At 37.5% G+C, this 25000-nt stretch overlaps 3 protein-coding genes across 6 annotated transcripts in view; 1 reads left to right on the forward strand and 2 right to left on the reverse strand.

Annotated features, from left to right (window-relative positions):
- The window catches only part of galnt7 (UDP-N-acetyl-alpha-D-galactosamine: polypeptide N-acetylgalactosaminyltransferase 7), a 29920-nt gene extending 23341 nt beyond the window's left edge, over positions 1-6579 (forward strand). For both annotated transcript variants that reach the window (XM_060873182.1, XM_060873181.1), the window contains exons 7-12: positions 1902-2019; positions 2119-2241; positions 2585-2803; positions 2971-3069; positions 4863-4988; positions 5650-6579. In XM_060873182.1, the coding sequence (XP_060729165.1) occupies positions 1902-2019; positions 2119-2241; positions 2585-2803; positions 2971-3069; positions 4863-4988; positions 5650-5787 (823 nt within the window). In that variant the 3' untranslated portion in view covers positions 5788-6579. The remainder of the gene's footprint in view (positions 1-1901; positions 2020-2118; positions 2242-2584; positions 2804-2970; positions 3070-4862; positions 4989-5649) is intronic.
- A 1745-nt stretch (positions 6580-8324) lies between these two features.
- Positions 8325-10599, reverse strand: hmgb2a (high mobility group box 2a). Of its 2 annotated transcripts, none has more exons than XM_060873183.1 (5): positions 10446-10599; positions 9622-9781; positions 9211-9362; positions 8931-9105; positions 8325-8846 (listed from the first exon to the last, which is right to left on the reverse strand). In XM_060873183.1, the coding sequence occupies exons 2-5, from the start codon at positions 9766-9768 to the stop codon at positions 8679-8681; spliced, it is 642 nt and encodes a 213-aa protein (XP_060729166.1). In that variant the 5' UTR covers positions 9769-9781; positions 10446-10599; the 3' UTR covers positions 8325-8678. The 2 variants fall into 2 exon arrangements, with proteins under 2 accessions (XP_060729166.1, XP_060729167.1); XM_060873184.1 differs by having other exon boundaries at positions 10387-10521.
- A 4050-nt stretch (positions 10600-14649) lies between these two features.
- On the reverse strand, positions 14650-17194 carry LOC132846749 (scrapie-responsive protein 1-like). 2 transcript variants are annotated; one of them, XM_060871464.1, is made up of 3 exons: positions 17068-17194; positions 16088-16326; positions 14650-14942 (listed from the first exon to the last, which is right to left on the reverse strand). In XM_060871464.1, exons 1-3 carry the CDS (start codon positions 17146-17148, stop codon positions 14876-14878), a joined length of 387 nt encoding a protein of 128 aa, XP_060727447.1. In that variant the 5' UTR covers positions 17149-17194; the 3' UTR covers positions 14650-14875. The 2 variants fall into 2 exon arrangements, with proteins under 2 accessions (XP_060727447.1, XP_060727448.1); XM_060871465.1 differs by having other exon boundaries at positions 17064-17111.
- Positions 17195-25000: the final 7806 nt, after the last annotated feature.

Below are 25000 nucleotides of genomic sequence, written 5' to 3' on the forward strand. Positions count from 1 at the left end.
CAGAAGGGATGAGCTGAACGAGGTTGTGTCCAGGGTGCGAGGGGTCAGTGCCCGGTTTTCCTGCCCGGTTTCTGGTTCTTGTGTCGTACAGGTCCTGGGGAGTGGGCAGGGGGGCGCCAATTATTTTTTCTGCTGTTTTTACTGTGCGTTGCAGTCTGTTCCTGTCCTGTTTAGTTGCTGCTCCAAACCAGATGGTGATGGATGTATGTGCACAGGACAGATTCAATGACTACAGAGTAGTGTAGAGCATCAACAGCTCCTGTGGCAGACCGTACTTCCTTAATTGACCTAGAAAGTACATCCTCTGCTGGGCCTTTTTGATGATGGCATTTATGTTGCACTCCCATTTCAGGTCTTGGTCCACTGAAGTCCACTATCATCTCCACGGTTTTGAAGGTGTTTAGCTCTAGACTGTTCTGACTGCATCGTAGCACCAGCCGCTTCACCTCCTGGATGGCTTGGATGAGACCGATGAGAGTCGTATCATCTGCAAATTTCTGGAGTTTCACAGTTTGGTCACTTTGGAAGCTGGAATAACAAACCGCTTTAGAATTATGCAGAATTATCCGTCGAACGTTTAATTGTCGTCGGAAACCATTTTATACAATAAAACCTTTTATACCTCATCGATCCTTTTACACAAAGAACAAGTGACTAGTGCAAAATGTTGTGTAGTATATTGTAATGTATGAAGGACATCTGTAGGTTTCTTGAGGCTTTTCCACAAACCATTTCTCTGACACGGTGTTTACAGACTTTTATAACATCTACACAAGTGTGTGGTATTTTCCAGACAGTAAAACCTTTTATTTCTTGGTGTTTTTATGAGGTGCCGTTTTTGCAGAGCGACTTACATTTTTATTGCATTTTTTTATACAACTGAGCAATTGAGGGTTAAGGGCCTTGCTCAGGGGCCCAGCAGTGGCAACCTGGTGGACGTAGGAATCGAACTCACAACCTTCCGAATGGTATTCCAGCACCTTAACCGCTAGGCTTCCACATCCCACATACATACGTTATGTATAACACATTATGTGTAAATTACACAGCGCTTTGCTGCTTGTTCAACAAAGTATGCATTATTTTCTGTCTGGAAGATATGACACTAACATCCCAATGGAAATAAATCTCACTCTGTGGCTCTATGGAATGAAACCAAACCAGACCCATGTTGGTGTTGTCTTAGCCATTCTCTCTGTAAACGAGGCTGCCGTAGCTTTCTAGCCACACGTATAACCCGGTCCAGGAAAAACAGACTGACCTGAAATTTTGAAAGGCAAATTTAAATTTCCATGAGCGGTAAGTTCATTGTCTTAACGTGTGTTTTAAACAGCAGCTGTTTGATTTGTGTGTGATGCACCAGTGCACCATGTCGAGTCCTAGCAGTGTCTCCCAGGAGATTCAGTTTTTGTGTCACAGAAGCACTTAAAGCTCATTTTACACCACGTAAGACACTGCGAATGCTGTACATCACAACAGCTTTCAACATCATACACGTGGCATCTTTACACGTGGTTTCTGTCTTGTCTCGTGATAATCGGTGAACTTTAGTGCCTGTATTCTCTACCAAATTAATATCAGCCTGGAATTTCCACTTCTCTGGAAAACTGGAAGAACTTTTCTAACAGGTTTGAATGCTCACTGCTCCAGTGTAAAGCACAGTATTGTCCTAGACTCCCAATATATACACGAATATTATATTTTAAATGTCTGTGAGCCTAAAACCTGGAGATTATTAACTTGCAGTGTAACGCTTAGCACATCTGGTGTAAAACGTGTCTTCGTGGTGTTAGGTGATGAAACCGAAACAGACTAAAAAAAACAGACACTGTGACTCCTGCTTTAGGGTTTTTACATAGTGTATGAGGTTAACCACATGTGTGTGTGTGGGTGTGTGTAAGGTCTCCTGCAATGGCTGGTGGGCTCTTTGCTATCGAACGAGATTTCTTCTTCGAGCTGGGCCTCTATGATCCTGGTCTACAGATTTGGGGTGGAGAGAATTTCGAGATATCTTACAAGGTAATTTTTATTCCTGTCGCTCACTGCTGAGATTACATCCGAGCGGTACGTATTATTTTCTGTTTTTTGTGTGTGTGTGTGTGTGTGTGTTATGTATAGATCTGGCAGTGTGGAGGACAGCTGCTGTTTACTCCCTGCTCTCGTGTGGGACACATCTACCGTCTACACGGATGGGCCGGAAACCCGCCCCCTGCTCATGTCGGCTCCTCCCCCACGCTGAAGGTGGGTTTTGTATTACAGATAACCTTTCACAATAGTCTTGCACCGATTCTATTACACGTACACGTCTTTGAGTATGCACTAATTAATACATCTTGCATATTAGCAGTGATGGAAAGACAATGTACAGTACATCGTGTTCCTTTTAAGCGTTTAGTTGTGTAACATTATCCATACGTGTGAAATAACAGTAAAAGTTTCATTTTAAATCTGATCCTGATGGAGCTACGACTCTTAGACCTGGTTGCTTTGCGTCAGAAAGCGCAGTCTGTTTGAGACTCTGATGCTAAACATGTCTGTATTTTTTCCATGTATCTTTTTTATTACTATTATTCTTACTGTGCAGAACTACGTGCGGGTGGTGGAGGTGTGGTGGGACGAATATAAGGATTATTTCTACGCCAGCCGACCCGAGACGCTCACCCTGGCTTACGGAGACATCAGCCCTCTGAAGAAGTTCAGGGAAGAGCATCGCTGCAAGAGCTTTAAGTGGTTCATGGAGGAGATCGCCTACGACATCCCCACCTATTACCCACTGCCTCCCAAAAACGTGGAGTGGGGTGAGGTGCGCAGCTCTCACCTTTCTTTTTTCTTTTTTTTTTTTTTTTTTTAGCAGATTCAAATGATACCAGTTTGTGGCGTAGGCTGAAGCGGGCGGAGCCGAGTTCGTGTATGAAGGGTGCTGATTGAGTTGGAGTAGAAGTGTAACAGTATCCGCTGCTCTGTTTGCAGATCCGTGGATTTGATTCGAGTTACTGCATCGACAGCATGGGACACACCAACGGAGGAAATGTGGAGATCGGACCGTGTCACAGGATGGGAGGGAATCAGGTGAGACTTAACCTGGATTTATTCACAGATGTAAACATCCTGACAGTCAGCTTTTAAATTATTCTACAAAGCAAAGTAGTTTTAGTGAAATGTCATCGCGCTGATTTTATCAGTTTGGGCGGTTCAGAAGGTGTCGATTGCTTTTGCGTTGCCTTTCTAGTTTCCATAGTAACAGCTAATTTGCAGGACTTTAGATGATCTAAAACTAAAAATGTACTGTTTAGAATTAAGAATCACATTAGGATAAAAAGTCTGATACTGTTGATGATGTTGGTGAAGTTTTCTGTAAGGAGATATTTGTTTACTGAGTTTCCAGTGTCAAAGCTTTTCATCAGTCGGAGCTGTACTGTAACTTTACCTCAAAAAAACTTTACCTGTTTTGTTTTATTAATGTTGATAGAGGGGGGAAAAGTGAGGGAACAAAATATACACTGTCGCTCTAATGTATGTTACATAAAACGACAAAGCAACGCTTTTGTTTGTCGTGACAAACTTTGATGTTGGCTTTGACGAGGCAAGTATTCGCAAAGGCCAGTGCTTTTTGGAGGCGAGTGGACATAAGGGTCAGTGTTACTTTTGGAGGCAAGTGGACAGAAAGATAGGGTGCCAAAACATTTGGAGGCAAGTGGAGACGAGCATGTGACGTCATTCGAATACTCCTGAGGAAGTTCCCCTCATTGTTCTGAGTGTTTTGATATGTCACATGTCCATGTTGTAAAAAGTTTTTTGATTTTGCATATTTTGGGGGCGGGGCTGTGGGACAATCGAAAGGCCAGTCGGTACACCAGTTTAAACCTTTGTTCAGAGTCTCACCCTAAAGGAGCTGGCCAAGTTTGGTGTAGATAGTTCGAAAGCTTGCCGAGTTATAAACCTCCAAAGTTTATAATGGGAGTCTATGGGGAAAAAAGGCCACTTTGAGACCCGGTACCTGAAGTACTGGTACTCGGATTGCTTAGAATAGCAACAAACTTCAGACCAGGGACTACAACATATCTGAATTTGGTGCATGTGGCTCAAAAGCCCCAGGAGGAGTTACTCTTGATAAATTTTTGTCTAAGCTTAAATAAGAAAACAGAATATTGGCTTCTACAAAGCGACATAATTAGCGGTGATGATATTAATGCTTCATAACAGGGCACATCTGTAACACATCTGTAACACATCTGTAACACATCTGTAACACATCTGTAACACACTATGAGTTGTAATAAATCAGAACACGATAAATTAGTCGACTTTCTCGTACGGTTATAAGATTTAAAGACACCTCTGACGTTGTCTGTGGTTCAGGAAGTGGCTTAACAAGAGGAATACGACAGCTGTAGCCAAATTCCTTTCCTCAGTCCATTCCTTGTGAAGTTCACGCAAATTATTGAATGGATTTTGCTCGACAAGCCTCTCAAGGCTGCGGTTCTCTCGGTTGGTTGTCCGTCTTTTCCTTCCACTCAACGTTCTGTTAACATGCTCGGGTACAGCACTCTGTGAACAGCTTCTCTGGCAATGAATGTTTGAGACTTACCCTCCTTGTGAAGGGTGTCACTGATTGTCTTTCTTAACTACTTCAGTCTGTGTGGACTGAATTTATATAATACACGAGTTTCACTATTTGAGTTACTGAAATAAATGAACCTTTCCATGACTTTCTGATTTATTGAGATGCACCTGTATATAGGAAATGATTAACAGGAAGTTTATACTGTCAGTAAATCCCACTCCAAATGATTTCCACGTTAATCCGTGAGCTTCACCCGGCCCGGTCTTCTGTAAATCCACCGCCTCACTTTATGTTCCAGCTGTTCCGATTAAACGAAGCGAATCAGCTGATGCAGTACGACCAGTGCCTGACCAAGGGCACGGAGACCACCGTCATGATCACACACTGCAACCTGAAGGAGTACGCAGAGTGGAGGTACTTTAAGGTGAGTCCGGCACGTGGAGCTTCTGTCTAAATGGCTCTGTGGCACGTTACAGAGAAAACAGGGCAAAAGACCAGAGCAAGTGCATGAATTGGACGTAAACCAGGAAGTGATGTTTGTGTTGATGAAATTACCCTTAATACTTTAACATGTATATACTCAGAGTGTAAAGCTCAGGCTTAGACAAATACTACAAAATCCGGCGCTTACATAAATCTCTGAACCTGCTGCGATATGATTCAGTAGCATCTGATCTGTTTATATATCCGACGTTGCTCATCGAGCTGACGTAGATAAGGCCAAGTGTAAAAGTACAACCAGATCCGTTAAATGATTTACAGATCACTGTTATTTTTTTATTATTATGATGATGATACATATTAATTATGATCAGTTTACAACAGTATCATTATTCATCCAAGTCGCTAGTTGTTACAGCAAGAATTTAAAGATTTAGACACACTTTTAAGAGAGAAACGGTGAAGCTTTGTAGCCACACTAGGCTCATATCTGTCGGGTCATGAGGAAATTAAATAAATGTAAAGGTTGGACTGAACCATTCTGTTTCAAATAAAAACACCTACTTGGAACCTAAAGGCTTTGCACTAACTATATATTTTTTATTAATTTATTTATTTATTATTTTTGTGGCTTCACCTTTCAGGATCTGCACCGTTTTACACACACACCCACAGGAAAATGCTTAGACCGCTCGGACGTCTTGCACACGGTCTTCATCTCTGAATGCGACCACAACAAGAGCACTCAGAAATGGGAAATGAACAATATCGTGGCCGTGTGAAGGCGAGGACGTTGAATCTCACCGAGCTTCTCCTGCACCAGGGGTTAAAGGTGTAAAACACAGCTGAACCTTTCAGATGTTTGTCATCTCCAGTAATGTAATGAGGCCATGTTCTGATATTGCCATCTTTATTTTTATATGTAAATATTTGACTTTATGGTGGATGATGTTTACAGGTGTTCAGTCATCTGCGGTTCATGAAGACACACACACACGATGACTAGTGATCTAACGCCGCTGTTTTTAATTCTTCATTCAGATCTAGCGAGAATATTGTTTAACCTGACACTGGGCATTTTTTTATTTATTTTCTCTTCCAGAGAACTCCAGTTTTATGAGAAATTTAATATTCTGCTTTTTGGCACAACTTTAAATCAGATTTGTTTTTTGTTTTCATTTTAAGGGAGAAATTATAGACATATACACAAAGGGCTTACAAGGCAGAGGGTAATCGTGAGAATAATGGGATATATTTATTTATTATTATTTTTAAATATTGCTTCGATGTCTGCTTGGAAATAGATCTGTTTAATAATAATAATAATAATAATAATAATAATGTAAGTGAAATCTTTTGCTTTAAATTTAAGAAAATCACTGGATAAGCACTGTTGGTGAAAGGCATGAGAGAAAAAATACACCATGTATGCTATTTTTTGTACAATGTAAATACGAGCATTTCTAAGTTAACATTTTGAGATGCAGTGGACCTCGGAATGAAGGTGTAAATATCTAACTTGTAAAATGATCAGCACTGTTTTCTCAAGAGAATAAATTGAACCTTTTTAATCACTCGTGTAAATAGATACCAGTTTGTTATTGGAATGGACTTTTTTTTAATGAAAGCTTAATGAGCCAGTGTTTCCAGTCTAAATATTTAACACACATACGGAAATTAAAAAAAAAAGCTAATTAACGTCAGTTATGGAGCCCAGGTCACCCTCCTCTACATCAGTTTACACTAAGAGCACTTTTACATAGTGAATAAAGGAGTACAGAGATGTTTAAATAAAACTTACTATGTATGTTTTTTTTTTATTTCAGATTAACATGAAAAATCAAACAGAATGTACCATATTAAACCAGATCTACACATGGACACCTGACCGTGATACCCATGTGTATGATTTATAGATTCGATCCCTCTTTGCTGTCAGGTATTGATGTCTGATGTGGGGGTTCATCCCAAAGGTGTTCAGTGGGGTTGAGTCAGAGTCAGGGCTTTATGCAGGGCTTTATCCACTCAAACCTTAACCTCCACACCATGTCTTCATGGAAGGCCCACAGGTGGGTTTGACGGTCAGGTGTCCACAAACATTTGGACATATGGTGTACAAATGTATGTAATCTCTCTGAAGGTTTCTCCTACAGCTTCAGAAGCACCGTACACACCTGCTGAGGGCAATCCATCATATATTATCCAATCCAAATATTCAACATTCAGTAGTCGTCCCCTTCCAGTGAAGAAATAAACATTGTCTATCTCTGGGATTCTTGAACTATTTTCAGGAATTGAACAAAACAGGAACTTTCAACAATATAAATACTCGACAAATGATTTAAATCAATTTTTAGAGCCAAATATTCTGTTACGCCTTCCCTGCTACGTGACCAAGGTATTGTTTTCAGGTTCTCTGTCTACAATGGTTACATTTTTTTGGAAATAATCCAAATAGATTTAAGGTCACAGCAAAGTTAAATGTCCGAAATTGTTTTTCTTTCAAGAGCCTGAAGGAAAAACTATATTTCTGTTTTTAACCTTGGATAGACGTCGTTGTTGATGCAGATAGAATAAAGTCATAGCTTTTTTTTTTTTCCAATCATTAGAGTTGTCCATCCATCTATCCATCATCTGTAGCACTTATCTTACACAGAGACCGTGGAGTCTATCCAAAGGTGCGCAAAGGACGACACCCTGGATAGAGTACCAGCCCATGGACCAACACAATCACATACACTCCAACCCTGAGTATCCAGCATAAACCCCTGAAACACTAGGAGAATATGCATACATACAGAGTCTGGACTCAATCCCCTGTAACTCTGGAGGTGAAAAGCAAAGTGCTAACTACTAAACCTCAGCATTCACAACCCTGGTCATGCACGTTTTTGTATTTCATGCACACCAGTTTGAACTAATCTGTATTAAATTAAAACAAAGTCTTTATTTCTGTCACGTATACAGTAGGGATAGTGAAAGCGGAATTGGGGTAAAGAACAAAAAGGTTCAACCTTGATGCCAAGTTTGAGAGTAGAAAAAACTGCAGAAGAAAACGTCCTCGAGGTTCACAGCAAGAACATTAAACTAATGACACTGATCCATATCCACCTCACATGGTTAAGAACTTGAGACAGATTAGAGCATCCGGCATTAGCTTAATTCAGGAAGGTGTGGTCTGATCGACACGCATTAGCAGGGCTTGTATTTTGGACAACCTACTGACTTAAACCTCCACTCTGAAGCACTATTAAATCACAGTGCGCCATGGTTATGAGTTTTACACCCAAAATCAGTAAAAACAAAAAAAAAACCCATCTGATCATAATATACAAAATTTTTATTATAAAAAAAAACGTCTACACAATATTTCAAAAGCTTAACGTCTAAAAATTGTTTTGAGGATTAAACTACACATCCGTGTTCCTCTTTTTTCCTTACAATGCCAGTGGAAACAAAATTTCATAAAGACGAGAGAGAAACCACAGCTCGAGACAAAAAAAAAAGGCAGTGCTTAACAAAACTGGCTGCTAAATGTACAAAACAGTACATGACCTGAATGTATTTAATCTATACACATCTCTGTACATGTTTTGAAAAAAAAAAATTGTATTAAAAAAAGAAAAACGCTGTTTCACATTGCAAACAAGTCAGCACAAAATTCCTGATAAATTTATTCGTCATCATCGTCGTCGTCGTCCAAGTCGTCGTCGTCGTCATCCAAGTCGTCATCATCGTCGTCTTCATCATCTGTTTCTGCCTTCTTGCTGGCTGGCCGCCCTGGTCCGCCTTTCTTCGCACCGTCTGCCTTTGCTCCTTTGGCGCGGTATGCGGCAACATCCTGGAATTCAGAGAGATACATCACGTCAGGAACATGTGCAGCATAACGATCTGTACAAAAGCAAACTATTTATTTTAACCTAACCTTCTCGTATTTCTCCTTCAGCTTCACAGCCTTCTGCTCGTACGGAGCTTTATCCTTGGCCGTCAGCTTGGACCACTGCTCGCCCAGCTTCTTTGCCACATCGCCAATAGAGATCCCCGGGTACTCGCTCTTCACCTTTGGTCGGTGATCGGAGCAGAACACAAAGAAGGCAGATCTGCAAAGAACGTACAAGAGACGTTTTGAGTAACACGGGCTACACTTTTTGTTGAACAAGACGAACCGTCATGTACGGGATACGAATAGAACGTTATAAACGTACGGTGGCCTCTTGGGTGCGTTCGGGTCCTTCTTCTTCTTGCCGCCTTTCACGGCGCCTTTAGGTGGCACGTAGTTTTTCATTTCCCGGTCGTAACGTACCTTGTCGTTTTTGGCCAGATCCTCGAATTTGGATTTCTCCTTAGGAGACATGGTCTAATGGAAGGGAAGAAACAACAAAACAAATCTTATGAAACATTTCCTCCATTTTTGTTTTTGCAAATCCTGTTTATTCCAAACAAGACCACTAGGTGGCGCCCAGGGAGCAAAACTAGTCAAAAGATCCGATCAGGAATTAAAAACAAAAACATGACCTCGATATCTTTATTTAAAAAGTCCTCTTGAGCGCTACGCAAACTCTTGCGTGATGCCACAACGACTGCACTTTAATCTACTTCGACTTAAAACTCCTCACCTTCCATCTCTCGGCGCATTTCTTGGAGAACTCCGAGAAGTTGACCGACGTGTCCGGGTGCTTCTTCTTGTGCTCTTCCCGACATGTCTGCACAAAGAAGGCGTAGGACGAAGTCTTCCCTCTCGGCTTATTAGGATCTTTCCCCATAACTTTTCAAAGTCTGAAACGAGCAAGTAAATAAATAAGTAAATAAATAATAAAAAAAAACCAAGTAAATAAATGGCGTTGAAATTTCGCTAAACAAACAAAGCAAGCGTTCAAAACAACTCGGTGTGGTGACGTCACTGTGCGCAGGTCTGAACCGGTTTAATCCGATCGAGTTCCTGCTCAGAACAATAAACAGCCCTCCATTTTATTTCCCGCCTAAACTGCTGACGAGAGACTCTACGGTCTGTCGGAAAACATTACACGGCTTTGTTTCAGACTTTGTTTTATATTAAAGTCCGTGCTGCAAAACGACACTGCGATAATTGACATTACGCGAAGTTTTCAAACTGCGAGCTTGACTTTGGCGCGACTTTCGTTAGCAACATGCTAACACTTTACCTCAGTCCTCTGCGTGGCGTGCGCGCGCTCACTAATCTACATAAATAAAGTCAAACCGGGCGATTTAACTCTACGGCACTTATTATTATTGGTGTTATTTTTATTTTACGAATTAAACACGCAGGTCTGGATACTTTTTAAAAAAAAAACAATACGTGAATAAATAGATATATATAAATATAGATATAAAACTGTTAGAAAGTAATACTAAACACGTACCTGATTTCAGTAACGTGTTGTTTTTTTTTTTGTTTTTAAACACGGAGGACGAAACTTACCTGTACGTGTTGAATATTCACTCAGTTCAGTACAAGCAGAACTTCTCTCAGGTGCTGTTTTGTATGTAGTGCAGGGCGTACAAACTTGATCACAGTGCCACAACGGCTCCTCCTTCAAAGCTTTAATCTGATTGGCTGGAGGCTATTCGAAAATACAACGCTTCGTTTCTGATTGGCTGTTAGGCGCAACAACACGTATCCTTCGCACCCCTGAGAGAATAAACGGTTAACACCCAGGCTGTGTTCCAAAAAGAGCTGACATTCGATACGCACTGCATTCCGTGACATTGAGGATTAGACCCTAACTAGTGCACTTCGACACTGAGGATGATGTGATTTAGGATACGACCGCCCCATGACGTTGTGCTTTACTATTGGCTGAGGATGGATTTTAAACTGTATGGCGGTTACGTTAAATGTTATATATAGATCTAGTCGTTGTAGTTGAAGTTAGTAGTGTTTGGTTCTTAAGCACGTAGAAAGAAAGACAGAATAAAAATAAATTATATCGATCTGAGAAATCAACATGTATCTGGTTAAGCCTTGAAGTTTAAAAAGAAAATGGTTAAATGGTTGTCTGGCTTAACGAGTTGTCTTACTAGAAACACATGTTTTTGTTGTTTTGTTTACACAGCCGCCATATTGTTTATTATTGGCGCGAAAACAAGACACAAGGAGACGAAGATGACAGATAGCTGTTTATATCTCACTCTACATTTGTACCTCTAAATATAAAATGATAAAATGGCTGTACTTGATATAAATATATCCCATTCAGTTTTGTTAGACCATACACACACATATGTGTGTGTGTGTGTATACAGTATATATGCATGGTATATATGGATATGTGTGTGTATGTGTGTATGTATATGCATGGTATATATGGGTGTGTGTGTGTGTGTGTGTGTGTATGCATGGTATATATGTGTGTGTGTGTGTGTATATGCATGGTATATATGTGTTTGTGTGTATATCATGGTGTATATGGATATGTGTGTGTGTGTGCATGGTCTAACAAAACTAGAAGCTTATAGTGAATTCATCCATTGGTGAAAAGTACTGAAAACTCCACACAAGTACTAATTCTTAATGATGATTCACAGAGTCTCATTCTGTGAACTTTAATAAGAGTCAGAATCAGATTTATTGGCCAAGTGTGTTGACACACACAAGGAATTTGATTCCAGCAGTTTGTGACTCTCAAAAGTACCGACATAAATAACACTATACTATAGAAGAAAACAATGCAGACGATGAGATACAATATAGACAGAATGAGTATAAAATATGAATATAGAATACGAATGATCAGTAATGTACATAAAGTGTGGGAGTGCAAATAACAATATTGTGCAATATTATGCTTTTTGTGCAATATACAGCAGCAGTAGTGTGTAATATACAGATGATTTGATGACTGACAGTCCTGATAATGCAGTACTTATGATAAGAAGCAGCGAATATAATTATGGTGAGTTGTTGATCAGGGTGATTGCCAGGGGAAAGAAGCTGTTCCTGTGTCTGGCAGTTTTAGTAAGTAAAACACATAAACACATAAAAAAACAGGCTTTTTAGCTCCACCTGAAAACTCTCACAGTTGAAACCCCTGAATGTTAAGTAAGTGCATCATTTATTCATTAGAACTCTGTGAGTTAATGATAATTAAATGTATGATTAGTTCCTGATCCTGATAATAAAGGAAGTACGAATCATGCATCCGTCCGTATATTAGTGTACTTCCTTGTATGGTAATCAGCATCAGTTTAGCTTAAATATTTGTATAAATAAATAAATAAATAAACTATGGTACTTTGGCTATCTTCCAAACTACATCTAGTACTGCTGTATGATATGAAGACTTGATTAGGACGCTACTTTTAAAAGAATTGTAATTTAAGTATACTCAAGAACGTGTACTCCATTCAGGTTCTGTAATGAATATATTGTTGTAGTTCACATCTGGATTTTGTTCCTTGTTGTTTTTCACTGACTTCCTTTGCAGCAAACTCCACATTGTTGGGTAAGTGCAAGTCTTTGCTGTAATTTGACCCATTTCTACTGGAAGTCCTCACAGATGGTTGCAAACACTTCTAGTTTCTTCTAGTTTCTACAGACACAAGAACTCAAGACAGATTCACACAAGCGAGTAAAAGCCTATTTGGCTTTCTTCATAATACCGTTTCCCGATTCCAATACAGGAAGCCCCGCTCTATGTGTTTTATGTTGATGCATTCTGTCTTTACTCCGATACACCATTGTAAAACTAAAATGTGTCATTTAAATGTGCACTGTATTATTTTAACTGTTTATTAGAGGGACTTTGCCTACTGTTCCTAAACTTTGACATTGTTTTTAAGATTTGGAAACCAGTCAATGGGCCAGTCGTATAGGTGAATTCACTATAAATATAATATCTATAGCATAGGTAGTATAGTATATGCTACTATAATAATATCACCTTTCAAATTACTGGTTTCTACAACTGGAACAATATTTATTTATTTATTTTTTGTTAACTTCAACACCTTGACTTCTCTTTCAGAGCAACCGGTCTATGTTTGCCATGTGCTACAGTATAAGACTCGATCATGAAGGGCTTCATTTGAGTTCAGGTGTGCATCCACCTTCGATCCACCTTTGATCCTGCTACTAAAATACACAGTTCAAAATTTACTACAAGAGAACTGGTAAAAATTGTAGAATATGTTTGTGGATTATTTTGCTAAGTTCTTGTTTGGAATAAATGAACAGTACAATAGTGCCACTTTAAATTGTATCAATGAGTCTTAGAGAAGACAAGAAATGTAAACCAGACTTGACTAAAACACCAGCTCCTGCTGTACTTTGCATTCAGATTCTTCACAATGAAGCACTTTCTCACATGCTAAATCGACCCGGCAACAATTAACATAATACTGTTACCCCAGCCCTAGGATTAAAAGAGACACTTCATGCTTCTCCCTCCAGCAATCAGAAGGATAGATGTTGGCATTGATGACGATAATAGCCGTCCAACAAGTTTAAACAATAGGAAGGCCACAGGGGATTTGAGGTGTTTCATGACTTTGAAGTTGCCACATTACTTTACAATGACACACAGCTGAGAGTTTTTTGAGCACACAAAAGGTGTGGATGAATGGGGCAAATTGGCCAATTTGACTGTCTATTTTGTTTGCTGCAAGAGAGCAAATGTTGAAGAAGTGAGTCACAATACCTTTGTTTCATTCTTTTTCTTCTTCTTTTTTTTAATATAAACTTAAATTTGGCTACTTTTTTGGTGCTACACATGACAGTGTATAGTGTTTATTATACACTTATTGAGTGACGTTGATCAGACGCTGCAAGCTTTCAGTGATGTAAACATCTAAAAACGATATACTAGCTTCGGACAGATAGTGAGAGACTAAATGTATACCTGCAGGATTGCCTTATCCATAAAAGGAATCTAAATATAAAAAACGATGTGTGTGTGAAAGTAAAAGGAAAGTAAATGTATTTGTATGTTGTTTGAATAATATATTAAAGCTATTTTTTTAATCTAAATAATATATTCGTTTTCTATGGAATTCATAGGTCTTCTTTGCAAATACATCAATACTATTTTTTTTTCTTTAATCATCGTGTATACATGTCCCAGATTTTAAATAAACAGTAAAGAGCACTCTGTCATGGCCCAGTCCTTTCAGTTTCATATAAAATTCTAATCAAACCTGGCAGGAAGATTATGTTCTTTGGAAGATTGTAAATCATCTGTAGAGATGGATATCTTTGATCTCTAATCTGATCATTCCCCAGACATGTTTCACATTACTGATGTTCTTATACATACATCAAATTAGTTGTCTGCAAACTTGTATTTCTTTGTACTGATCTGATATCAGTACATACTGATACTGCACATTTTGTCAGGTTAGACCAAATCCAGCTCATAACTGACGAAGAATCACATCCTACCATAAGTTTTCAAGGCTTTGTATTTATCCAATCTTAATCGGATAGCCTGATCCTTAGTTATAGCACACTCTGTTTTATTTTTTATTTTTTTACTGGGTTATGCCATTTAAATCTGTTGTAGAAATTATTGGTCATTTCTGCCAGGTCTACATGTTTGAGTTTATTTGAGAATTGAACCCAATAAAGGCAAAACGGCACGTAAAGAATATCTTAATATAAACAATATGCTATTGTATTAGATTTATACATTGATTGGAACAGGGAACAGATTGGTCATATGAGTTAGATTATGGTTAGTAAATGAAGAGTATACCTCCAGAATGGGTCAACCTGCCATGGACAGATTTATATTTAATTGGTACATATAACTTGTTATTGCATGTTGTATAGCAGAATTAGCACAGAATGTTATTCCGCTGTTTGCCATTTGGTTTTGAAGAGATTTCAGTCGTCGTCGCAACCATTCAGTTCACTCAAAGTCGCATATCAGACGTTTTGCATGGGATCACAAAGGAGATTTTCGACCCGAAGAAAACAGACCTGTAACATAAAACAAGAGCGTTTTCAATTTTAGTTATTACGCAAAATAATAAAGTAATCTGAAAATTGACTTCAATGAAAATATTTAAGCAGAATTTACACAAATATTTTATTTTTACTGATAAACGCAGGAAAGAATTTCGGATCACATCATAAAGCCAAGGAATTATACAGTACAACAAAACTAGCTAGCTAGCTAGTAGCTATAGAAAGCTGGAATGAGTCTTAAAACCCAGGAATGACTTTTAATTTTTGCACTACTGGGTTCCATCATCGTGATTTCAATTTTTTTTGTTTTTTTTTTGTTTTTATCGAGTTTCATCAAGCTGAACAGGAAAACTCATGTACTACAGCCTTATTGTGTTTATCCCGATAACAAACATTTGCAAACTTTTCATTTATTCAAATACATCCACAAAAACAGCGAAGTGGATCATTTTCACGAGAGATGATCTTAAATAAAGGTTGTATGTGTTGTCAGAAGATTAGTGGCGGTGATGTCGAAGTCATGTGACCGTGTGTTAGGTAATTGTTTGTAGCCTTGTAAGTTTCTGGAGATTGTAGTTAAGCTATAGAGTTTATTGTCTACAATAATTCAAAAGTTAATGGAAAAATCTTGTTGGCTTTTTGACGAGGGAAACAGTGTGAAGCCTCTGGAAGGTTGGTCTACAAAAGCTCATCATCCCTGCAGCACTCTTATAAAGCAAAGAAAGAAAATGGTGTTATTCATTAGGGGCTTACAGGTAAACATTACACTGCCATTACAACATAAATCTCTGGTATGAAGTAATCAGAGTAACACTGCAGTCTTTCTTTCTTTCTTTCTTTCTTTCTTTCTTTCTTTCTTTCTTTCTTTCTTTCTTTCTTTCTTTCTTTCGGAGTCTGAATATAAGCTTTTTAATGAAGATCACTGTGGGTTATTCAGGTTCTCTTCAGAGCACAGCACGTGTTGCTGCCCATCCAGTACTGTGACCCTGAAGTATATGCCAGAGTTTCATTCTCTCCACATGTGCGTATTACTAGGAATGTCATGACAATGGTTTCTGTGTTCAACAGCAGCTGCATGACTCCATCTCTGTCACTCATAGGCTCTCCATTCTGACTCTCGACAAATGCTCCACTTAGTGGCAGAGCAGTGCAATTACCTGGGGCAGCAGAGGAGCTCGAAGAGGTTACAATAACACACTACATCACACTCATCACCCTCCCAGTAATGATTTTGTAGCGAGTCGATGGGTCTTATTCTCTGCAGTCCAGTGTCATGGCAGTTTCTATCCTTCACCAGCTTTTTGAAGCAGGACCCACGGTTCGATGGAATTGCATCTCCGTTATGTAACCCGAGCAGAAGAACGACTGCAATGATTAATACTTTCATATTGCGGTCCTGAAAAGGAAAGAAGTAAATGCTGTTTTATCTTAATGTAAATGGAGTATCAGTTGCACGAATAAAAGTCTACACACTTTGTGTTTTAAAAGTCTACAAATTCATCAATTCATTACGATTAGCACGAATATTATTATGACTAATGATTCGTCATTTATCAAAGTCCCAGAAAATATAATGGAAAGTTTGTGTCTAATATTATGACACTATATAGCTTATATTGAACATCCGCCAGCAGTAAATAAATGTTACAAATAAACAGAAATAGAATTTCAACAAAATACAGGTGCCTGAATAACACAGCTGGATTTGCTGGCCATCGCTGGTGAAGTGTGTGGAAACACTTGGAAAGTTAATAACTCAGCTATTATTATACTCATAAGAAAGCAATCAAGCAAAGCAATGCTTTGGCTTCACCAGGGACAAGGAATCAGAGAAGAAGCTAAATAAATCTTTTTGAATCAATGTGTTCATTAAGCTGCTTTCGTGGTAATTCCAGTCAGCCAAATATCATTACAAATCAAATAACCATTAACAAAGACAGTCTGAAGATTCTGAAAATGATAACGCAACCCAAACTTTTTAATACCACATGCAATGCATAATCTAGTACCTGTGTGTGTGTGTGTGTGTCTTTGTGTGTCTCTGTGTGTGTCTCTGTCTGTGTCTGTGTGTGTCTCTGTGTGTCTCTCTGTGTGTGTGTCTCTGTGTGTGTGTCTGTGTGTATACATGCTCACCCACATGGAGTGCTGAGATGTGGGATGTCTCATCTGGATGAATCTGGATGCAACTTCTCCACTGAGAGTTTCTTATATCAGTCATCCCCCCCTCCCCGCTCTCTCTCTCTCTCTCTCTCTCTCTCTCTCTCTCTCTCTCTCTCTCTCTCTCTCTCTCTCTCTCTCTCTCTCTCTCTCTCTCTCTCCCTCTGACACCCACCCACCCATAACCACTTCCCACATATATCTACAGTGCCACCATTCATTTATTATTTATACCCCAGCGGTGTTGAATTCTCAAATCTGATTGGTCAGAAGGTGTTGACAAATTTACTGTAACAGCAGTTTTGACCGTATTCACAGGTTTCTGCTCTTATTAAAGCTCCTGTTCTATAACGTCAGTATTTCTGTAGTTGGAATTTACACAGGACCGGACATAAACAGACTAGAAAAAGAGTGCAGTTACTGATTTGGTGACATTTTCTGTAAGATACTAATTTAACGTTCATGTAAAGAAAGATTTCAGACACAGGAGTTTATATATATATATCTCACAGGATATGTCATTGTTTAGTAAATTACATTTCCATTTCCAGTATTTAGCAGAAGCCCTTATCCAGAGCAACTTACATTATCTCATATTTTTTATACAACTGAGCCTTGCTTAAGGGCCTTGCTCAGGGGCCCAACAGTAACAGTTTGGTGGATTTGGGATCGAACCCACAACCTTCCGATTGGTAGCCCAACACCTTACCCAGTAGGCTACCACACACCCACCAGCAGTTAATAAATTAAAATGTAACTTATAATAAAACACTTAGGGATGTGCTGTTTTTAGAAAATAATGAATGGGTGGTAACAGTAAAGTGCATCATTATTCCAACCATCATAAGTGACTTCCTATAAGTACCACATTATTCAATACTTTAACTTTTTTCAATTTCTTTGAGCTGATGAAGGACAAAAGGTCTTTAACGGTCCAACAGCTTATTGGTAGAAGAAAACTGATAAACATTCTAGCTTTTTTCTACTTTCACACACAGTAATATTGTTGCTGCATGTCACCAGTCGCTGTTCTTATGAAGTCACAAACTCTCGCTTCAATTTAATATGTAATAACCCTAACCCAACCAGTCGCTTTGTTGATGCGAGTTGTTGCATGTGTGAACTTAGCATCGTTCTTACTGTTTATGCAAATACATTCCCAGCATCAGTATATAGTAAATAAAACGTCAATAACAGAGTCTGATCTCACGTGAGATTTAACTCGCCTTAACTTGCAAGGGCAACGTGACGTTATGACGTATACTGACTTAATACTAAACACAGAAGAGATAATGATGTTTATAGAGACAGATGGCTCTTGCATTTAATTTCACCTCACTATGCTGTTTTATTCTTCATTCTGATTGGTCAACAGCTGCAAATCACAGGTTTACATTAATGCGCTCATTCTAATAACTCGTTCTGCTCAAAAAGATAATAAACACAAAATGATTACAACGTCAAACATAAATTCTTTATTAAATAAAAACCTTTCTGGCCCATAAGAGAAATAAAACAATTTGTGGTGTTGTATAATTCAAAGTTAATCAACTTTGAGTGGTAACAGTAACTCCGTTTAATGTCAGGCTGCATTATACATCCCGTCATCGATTATTTTTTTATATTAGCTGCATCTTGTCGTGTTTTATCCCTTACGTACTGCACGTGTTCCAATGCTAAAGCTACAGCAGTCTGTCTGTCTGCCTTTTTGCATCATGTTTGGCTTTATTCACCAAACATTAGTGCATTTGTTGACACAAAAACTGCACATAAAAGAAAGCAGTATGAAATCATTCTGATGTAATTCTCTCCATAAGTGAATGTAACTTTTTAGGATATCCAAAGCACATGTGATGAACCTTTTAAACCAGTAAGACAGAAAAACAGTTTACACTTAAGACTGTCACCATTGTTCAGTGTTGATTTACATGCTGCCATCAGTGAGCGTGTACTGAGTAAATGAGTGAAGTGGACAGAGATACATGCAGATTTGTGTTGCTGTAGTAGCATTGAGTCTAAATTGGACTTGTGCCTCGATAAAGCACAAAAGCCCACACAGTTACACTGACACGTGCATAGGATGAGATAATCACTGTGGATTGTGTGGAATTATTCACTATTATGTATAAGGATCATTGGGAATAAAACAAAGTTACAGAATAATGTCCTGAAGCAGTTTTTCTTTCTTGCCTTAAGGTCTCCAATAAGCCGGATTATGGTGCTGATTTGTTGCTTGGTACTTGGTGTTCCTGTGAGAAGTTAGCATTCATGTGGCACAATGATGTTGCATTGAGACAGTTTTATTGCTAGTGAAACTCCAGTGGTGTTTTTAATGAAAGAAAAAATGTAAACAAACCCCCCAAAAAAGGGGGAAACAGTCAGGTTTCAGTATCGGCTAGTGCAGGAGCTTCTTTTCTCACTCATCCCTTTCAATCAGTGTTCAGTGTTACATTAATGTGACGTGACATACAGCTAAGTACGGTGACCTATACTCAGAATTTGTTCTCTGCGTTTAACCCATCCAAAGTGCACACACACCGTGAACACACACCCGGAACAGTAGGCAGCCATTCATGCTGCGGCGCCCGTGGAGCAGTTGGGGGTTTGGTGCCTTGCTCGAGGGCACCTCAGTCTTGGTATTGCCGGCCCGAGACTCGAACCCACAACCTTAGGGTTAGGAGTCAAACTCTCAAACCATTAAGCCACGACTTCCCCACACGCTGGACTCAAAGCTCCAGAATGCAATGAAGTAACACGACACTTGTAGCTACATGAAGTTCTTGATCTGTGAGATGATGAGAACGGTGACACTGACTGTGGTATGAGGTTGAAATTTGATGCTTTGGAAGCAGATGAGGAGGTGAGAGAGCTGGATGGATTTAGATGGAGATAATGTGAGGATGAACAACATTGTGGTTAATGGAGGAAAGTAAATTGAAGGAAAATATTAGGCATGATTTGAGTCTTAAGCACAAAGGAATATCATATATGGAATTTCTAATTGTATATACAGATTGAAAAATGCATACATTTGTATGAATTTAGTCAGCTGTAGTACCCTTATTGGTTGGATTGTACACCCTGCTTTATAAAAAAGGTTATTGCAGCAGTCTGTCATCCCGGAGCAGTCAAATAAATATATATATATATATATAAAAAAATAATATATATGTAATATAACTAACAATATGTGCAGGGTCATGTGTATTAATGTTGTTCCACCCCAGTTTAATCTTTGTGTGTCAGGAAAAAGGTTAAAGATGCAACATGCTCTCCACCATCTCCAACATGGATCTTAGATAGGACTCAACCTAAAAACTAACATTTTTAATTTATTATACAAATTGTTCTTGCACGACTGAAAAGGAAATGCAAACCATTTACGTTGCAGCTCTGTTTAAACTCAGTGGCGCCACCTGCTGTTTATGTATTGTATTTTGTTTCTCTGCTTTTTTTTTTTTTTTTTTTCCCCAGAAAACTGAATGTATTGTACTTTAACATAAGTGAAAACCATTTAGTTAAGAAACACCTCATGAACACCTCATTTCAGATTTATTATATATCTTCTTTTCTTCTGGGAATCATTTCCACTAGATGTTGGAGCATGGCTGTGGAAATTTGTGTTTATTCAGCTACAAGAGCATTTCTGAAGTCAGGTGCTGATGTTGGATGAGGAGGTTTGGGGTCCAATCAGTGTTCCAGTTCAGTGTTCATTGGGGTTGAAGTGCAAAGACAAACTATACAACTGTATGCTTCCAACATTGTGGGAATAGTTTGGAGAAGAATTACATGGGTGTGGTGGTCGGGGGTGCACATACTTTTGGCCATAGTAGTGCCTTATCTTTGTTTTATGTTATTAAACCGCTGTCGTAAAACTGCCTCACAGAAATAAGAACATGAATTATATAACTTATTTTGTGGGACATCACAGAATGGGAATGTTTATAATGGAATTTATTTGTTTATAAGGTAATTTATTCAAGAGGATGGCAGCTGTGACATCACCTGGCAAAAATGCTTTTAAGTCTATTATCAAAATTAATAAAAAGAAATAATTAACAGATGAAGACTGACCTTTCTGTGCTGTGAATTGTAAGTCATGGTTTGCAAACGCTTATACGATTTTAGTTTTTTCTACAAATACTGTGATAGAAATGTATTCTTTTATATAATGCTTTTTTTTACGTTCATAAAAATATTTAACTTAAAACTTGAAAATTAGCCAAAAAAAAAACTATCATTAACTTATTCGGGTTATCAAAAACAGTTTAGACATAGATCTATAAAGTAAACGAGGGATAAAATAATAAAAAGAAATAAAGGTGATTTTACAATAAAAAACTGAAACAGAATTAATGTTAGCTAGCTAATTGTGTCACGTGATACAAAGCCACAGTTTTATTGGCTGTACCATTACCATTTATTGCCGATTCAAAGTTTACAACCAAAGTGCAGTGCTTGAAGTTCATTAAATACAAAATCTTCAATTAATTCAATTCAGTTCAATTCATTTTTATTTGTATAGCGCTTTTAAAAATGGACATTGTCTCAAAACATCTTTACAGAACATAAACATGATATAAAAGGTTTAATATTATACAAAGATTAATATAAAACAAAAATATAAAATTGATATTAGACTTTTATTTAAACATGTTTGTAATTATTTGTAATGATTAAGTCCGAGGTGACTGAGGTGACTGTGGTGAGGAAAAACTTCCTTAGATGGAAGAGGAAGAAACCTTGAGAGGAACCAGACTCAAAAGTGAACCTCATCCTCACTGTGTATTGATGAAGACGTTGTTGTCCTTAAAGACCACATGGAGTTGGGATCTTCTCTTTGAATGTTCGAGTACTTCATGAAGCGGAGCACAACTGGAGCTGCTACATCTATAGATGCCTCAGGATGGAGAATGACGCTTAAAGGAAGAAGAAATCAAACACATTCTGATCTCAAATCTTTATAGTCTGAAAACTGTGATTTGGTTTACTTTAAAAAACAAATACTAACCCTTTTTTTTTTTATAGATTTTTATTGGAAACTAAAAAACATGAGGTTGATTCATATTTACTTGCAACTGGGCCAAACACCGCTTTTTAAACTGATGTAATTGTTTAATTTTTAATATTGATATTTATTCTCTTTGACTAATTTGGACCAGGTTTTAGCATTGTTTTTCTTTCTTTCTTTCTTTCTTTCTTTCTTTCTTTCTTTCTTTCTTTCTTTCTTTCTTTCTTTCTTTCTTTCTTGTTATCAGTCTGTATGTTTATTTATAATTTTTTCCCTGTTGAACATTACTTTTGCACTTTAAACCTTTTCCCCACCATATAATATTAATATATAATATAATAAAACAAAAATGTTCTCTTGAAAAAATAAATAAATAAATAAAAAGCTAAAGCCACATTTAAAATATTTAATCCACCTATAGGTTTATTTAAAAAATACTTATCCTGTTTGAATCATTTTAACAAATGAAATAAACCATCATATTTAACCTTTAGTCCTGTGTAGATTAAAGATATCATTTTAAAGTTAAATATAACAAGTAAAGTAAAATAAAAGACTTGTCTTTCTGTACATCAATAAAAAAATAAATCACTCTTTGTTCTATTCTTTCCATCTCTACATTTTTTTTTCTTCTTCTCTTTGTATATTTACCTTAAGGAGGATTCGAAGAATGCGAAGAATTTTGGGAAAGCTTTTCTATCAAAACTATTTATATTCATCATCACGGAATTCAAGAAAATAAATTATTTTATAAATAAAGTTTTTTATAACTTAATTTTAATAATAAATAATTAAGGGCTTCCTGAGTAAAGGGATAACATTTTAAATAAAGTTTACTTTTTTTATAAATTTAAAACTTTAACTTTTGTAATAATAATAATAATAATAATAATAATAATAATAATAATAATAATAATAATAATAAATTAAAAATTAATAAAACACAGCAACAACAATCATTGTCATCATAATTGAGTGTAAGACCTTTCATATTTTCATATTATATGCTAAATTTAATATAAACTTATTTTATATTAATAGCCAATAAACCTTTTTTCTTTCTTTTTTTTTCTTTTTTTTAACAGATTTTCAGTTTTCACGAATAAAATGGTTGAAATCCCAAAACTTGAACGTATTCACTGGAAAGCCTGATCATTGTTTTGTTTTTTATTTATTTATTTATTTTTATCATATTTATTGTTCAATTAGAGGCCAGAGAAAATGATCCCTTCTGTGGAAACATGCGTAATTTATCATCATTGAACACAAGATGGCGCTGTTAGGAAAGCCTCACTTGGTTCACTATCAAGGACAATCAGATGACAGAGGCTATAATTATGATTGTATCGTATGTACATATTGCTTCTGTTTTTTTTAATTAAGTTGCCTGTGCAGATTTGAAGTGCTTATAGGTGGAGGTCAGGAGAAAAAAAAAAAAAGAAACAATCCGTTTCAGATTATTAGCCTTTCAGATTATTCAGGCAATATAATGTACAGAGAAAAGTGTTATTAAACCTTTTATTTATGGCAAACAATGTAGTATAAGTGTGTTGATTGTGATGCGGAATCATTTGGGCCACAGGCATGAGAAACACACCGTGCATCACTGTACTAAATCTGAATGAATTTGTTTCCATGGTAACAGCCATCACAGCCTGGCCTATTGGGTATCACTCTCGGCTGTTTTACAGACAGACAAGGCCAAAACACAGCTGCAGTATTTGGGTGTGCTTGTGAGCACTATAAGCTCTTCTGGCTGTTATAGGCCTCTCAGATGAGTCACTCGGTAAAGAGGAGACTGTCTAAACTATGGCACATTAGCTCAACGTGCAGAAACAAGGAATAAAAGTTTGTTGCCATTGTGACAAAGCTCTTGATTTACGACGTAACTCACCGTCCCTGAAGGTAGTCACAGATTAGGTTTAATGGAGCTCCACACTGACAGCGTGTACATTCCCACAGGCTCTGCACTATCAGCACAGAGAAATCAACAGCATAAAAGCCTTTAAAGATGGAGAGGGCCTCCTGTGCTAAAGCTACTGCTGAGTCACATCAGCTCAGAAAGGCTCTCTGATGATAGCGTAATCTCACCGTGTAACTAGAGACGCTGTCACCGATGCTTTCTTACCCACCGACCTCCTGTACAGCGTGTCTGTGGGAGATGCTAGTCACCAGCTCTACCTTGGTAATATACTCATCACCGTATATCTGACTCTTTTTATTCTTTCTTGCTGTTTCTCTTGATTTGTGAACATCTGGATGAATATTTGATTAATACACCTCAACGAATATCAGGTACAGAGACACACTGCAAATAAGTAAAGAGACCGCGAATAAAGATAAATGTTATCTAATGTGTTTTCATGATGATTTAATTGTATGGAAAATTGAATTAATTATTATGTTAATTCTATAGGCAGATATTTTTGTTTCTTTCAACAAATAAATGCTAGAAATAAGAAAAATGATCTTTCAGTAGAATAGTTTTACTTGCTAAGAGAGCTTTTTTTTTTTTTTGCGATGGTATGGAAGCAAGTTTTTCGAAGATCTTTAACTTCCATCCGAAATACTGCTGAGACACAAGGAGTGACAGCCCGAGGTCTCTTTCAGTTAACTACTGAGAACTGATAAATACTCACACGCTTGGAATCTTAAAATGCTGCTTATCAGTTGCTGAGGTGAATAAAGTGTGTGTGTGTGCGTGTGTGTGTGTGTGGGTGTGTGTGGTGGGGTAGATGTTTAACAGACAGATTTCCAGTGGCTGAAAATGAGATTTTTTTAATTTTTTTTATTTCAAAACTTTTTTCTTTCTTTCTTTTTCTTTCTTTCTTTCTTTCTATCTTTCTTTCTTTCTTTCTTTCTTTCTTTCTTTCTTTTTTCTTTTTTCTTTCGAGCAGATGAA

Source organism: Tachysurus vachellii, chromosome 6 (assembly GCF_030014155.1).
Source record: "Tachysurus vachellii isolate PV-2020 chromosome 6, HZAU_Pvac_v1, whole genome shotgun sequence".
NCBI lineage: Eukaryota > Metazoa > Chordata > Actinopteri > Siluriformes > Bagridae > Tachysurus > Tachysurus vachellii.

What these genes read in the sequence shown, in the direction of transcription:
- hmgb2a (XM_060873183.1), bottom strand. Translation starts at nt 9,768, where the DNA reads ATGGGGAAAGATCCTAATAAGCCGAGAGGGAAGACTTCGTCCTACGCC. An exon ending in AATGCGCCGAGAGATGGAAG is followed by an intron (nt 9,363 to 9,621) that starts GTGAGGAGTTTT and finishes CCCTTCCATTAG; the next exon opens with ACCATGTCTCCTAAGGAGAA. An exon ending in AACGCACCCAAGAGGCCACC is followed by an intron (nt 9,106 to 9,210) that starts GTACGTTTATAA and finishes CGTTCTTTGCAG; the next exon opens with ATCTGCCTTCTTTGTGTTCT.
- LOC132846749 (XM_060871464.1), bottom strand. Translation starts at nt 17,148, where the DNA reads ATGACTGATATAAGAAACTCTCAGTGGAGAAGTTGCATCCAGATTCAT. An exon ending in CCCACATCTCAGCACTCCAT is followed by an intron (nt 16,327 to 17,067) that starts GTGGGTGAGCAT and finishes TTTCCTTTTCAG; the next exon opens with GACCGCAATATGAAAGTATT. An exon ending in GAGCTCCTCTGCTGCCCCAG is followed by an intron (nt 14,943 to 16,087) that starts GTAATTGCACTG and finishes TTTATGTTACAG; the next exon opens with GTCTGTTTTCTTCGGGTCGA.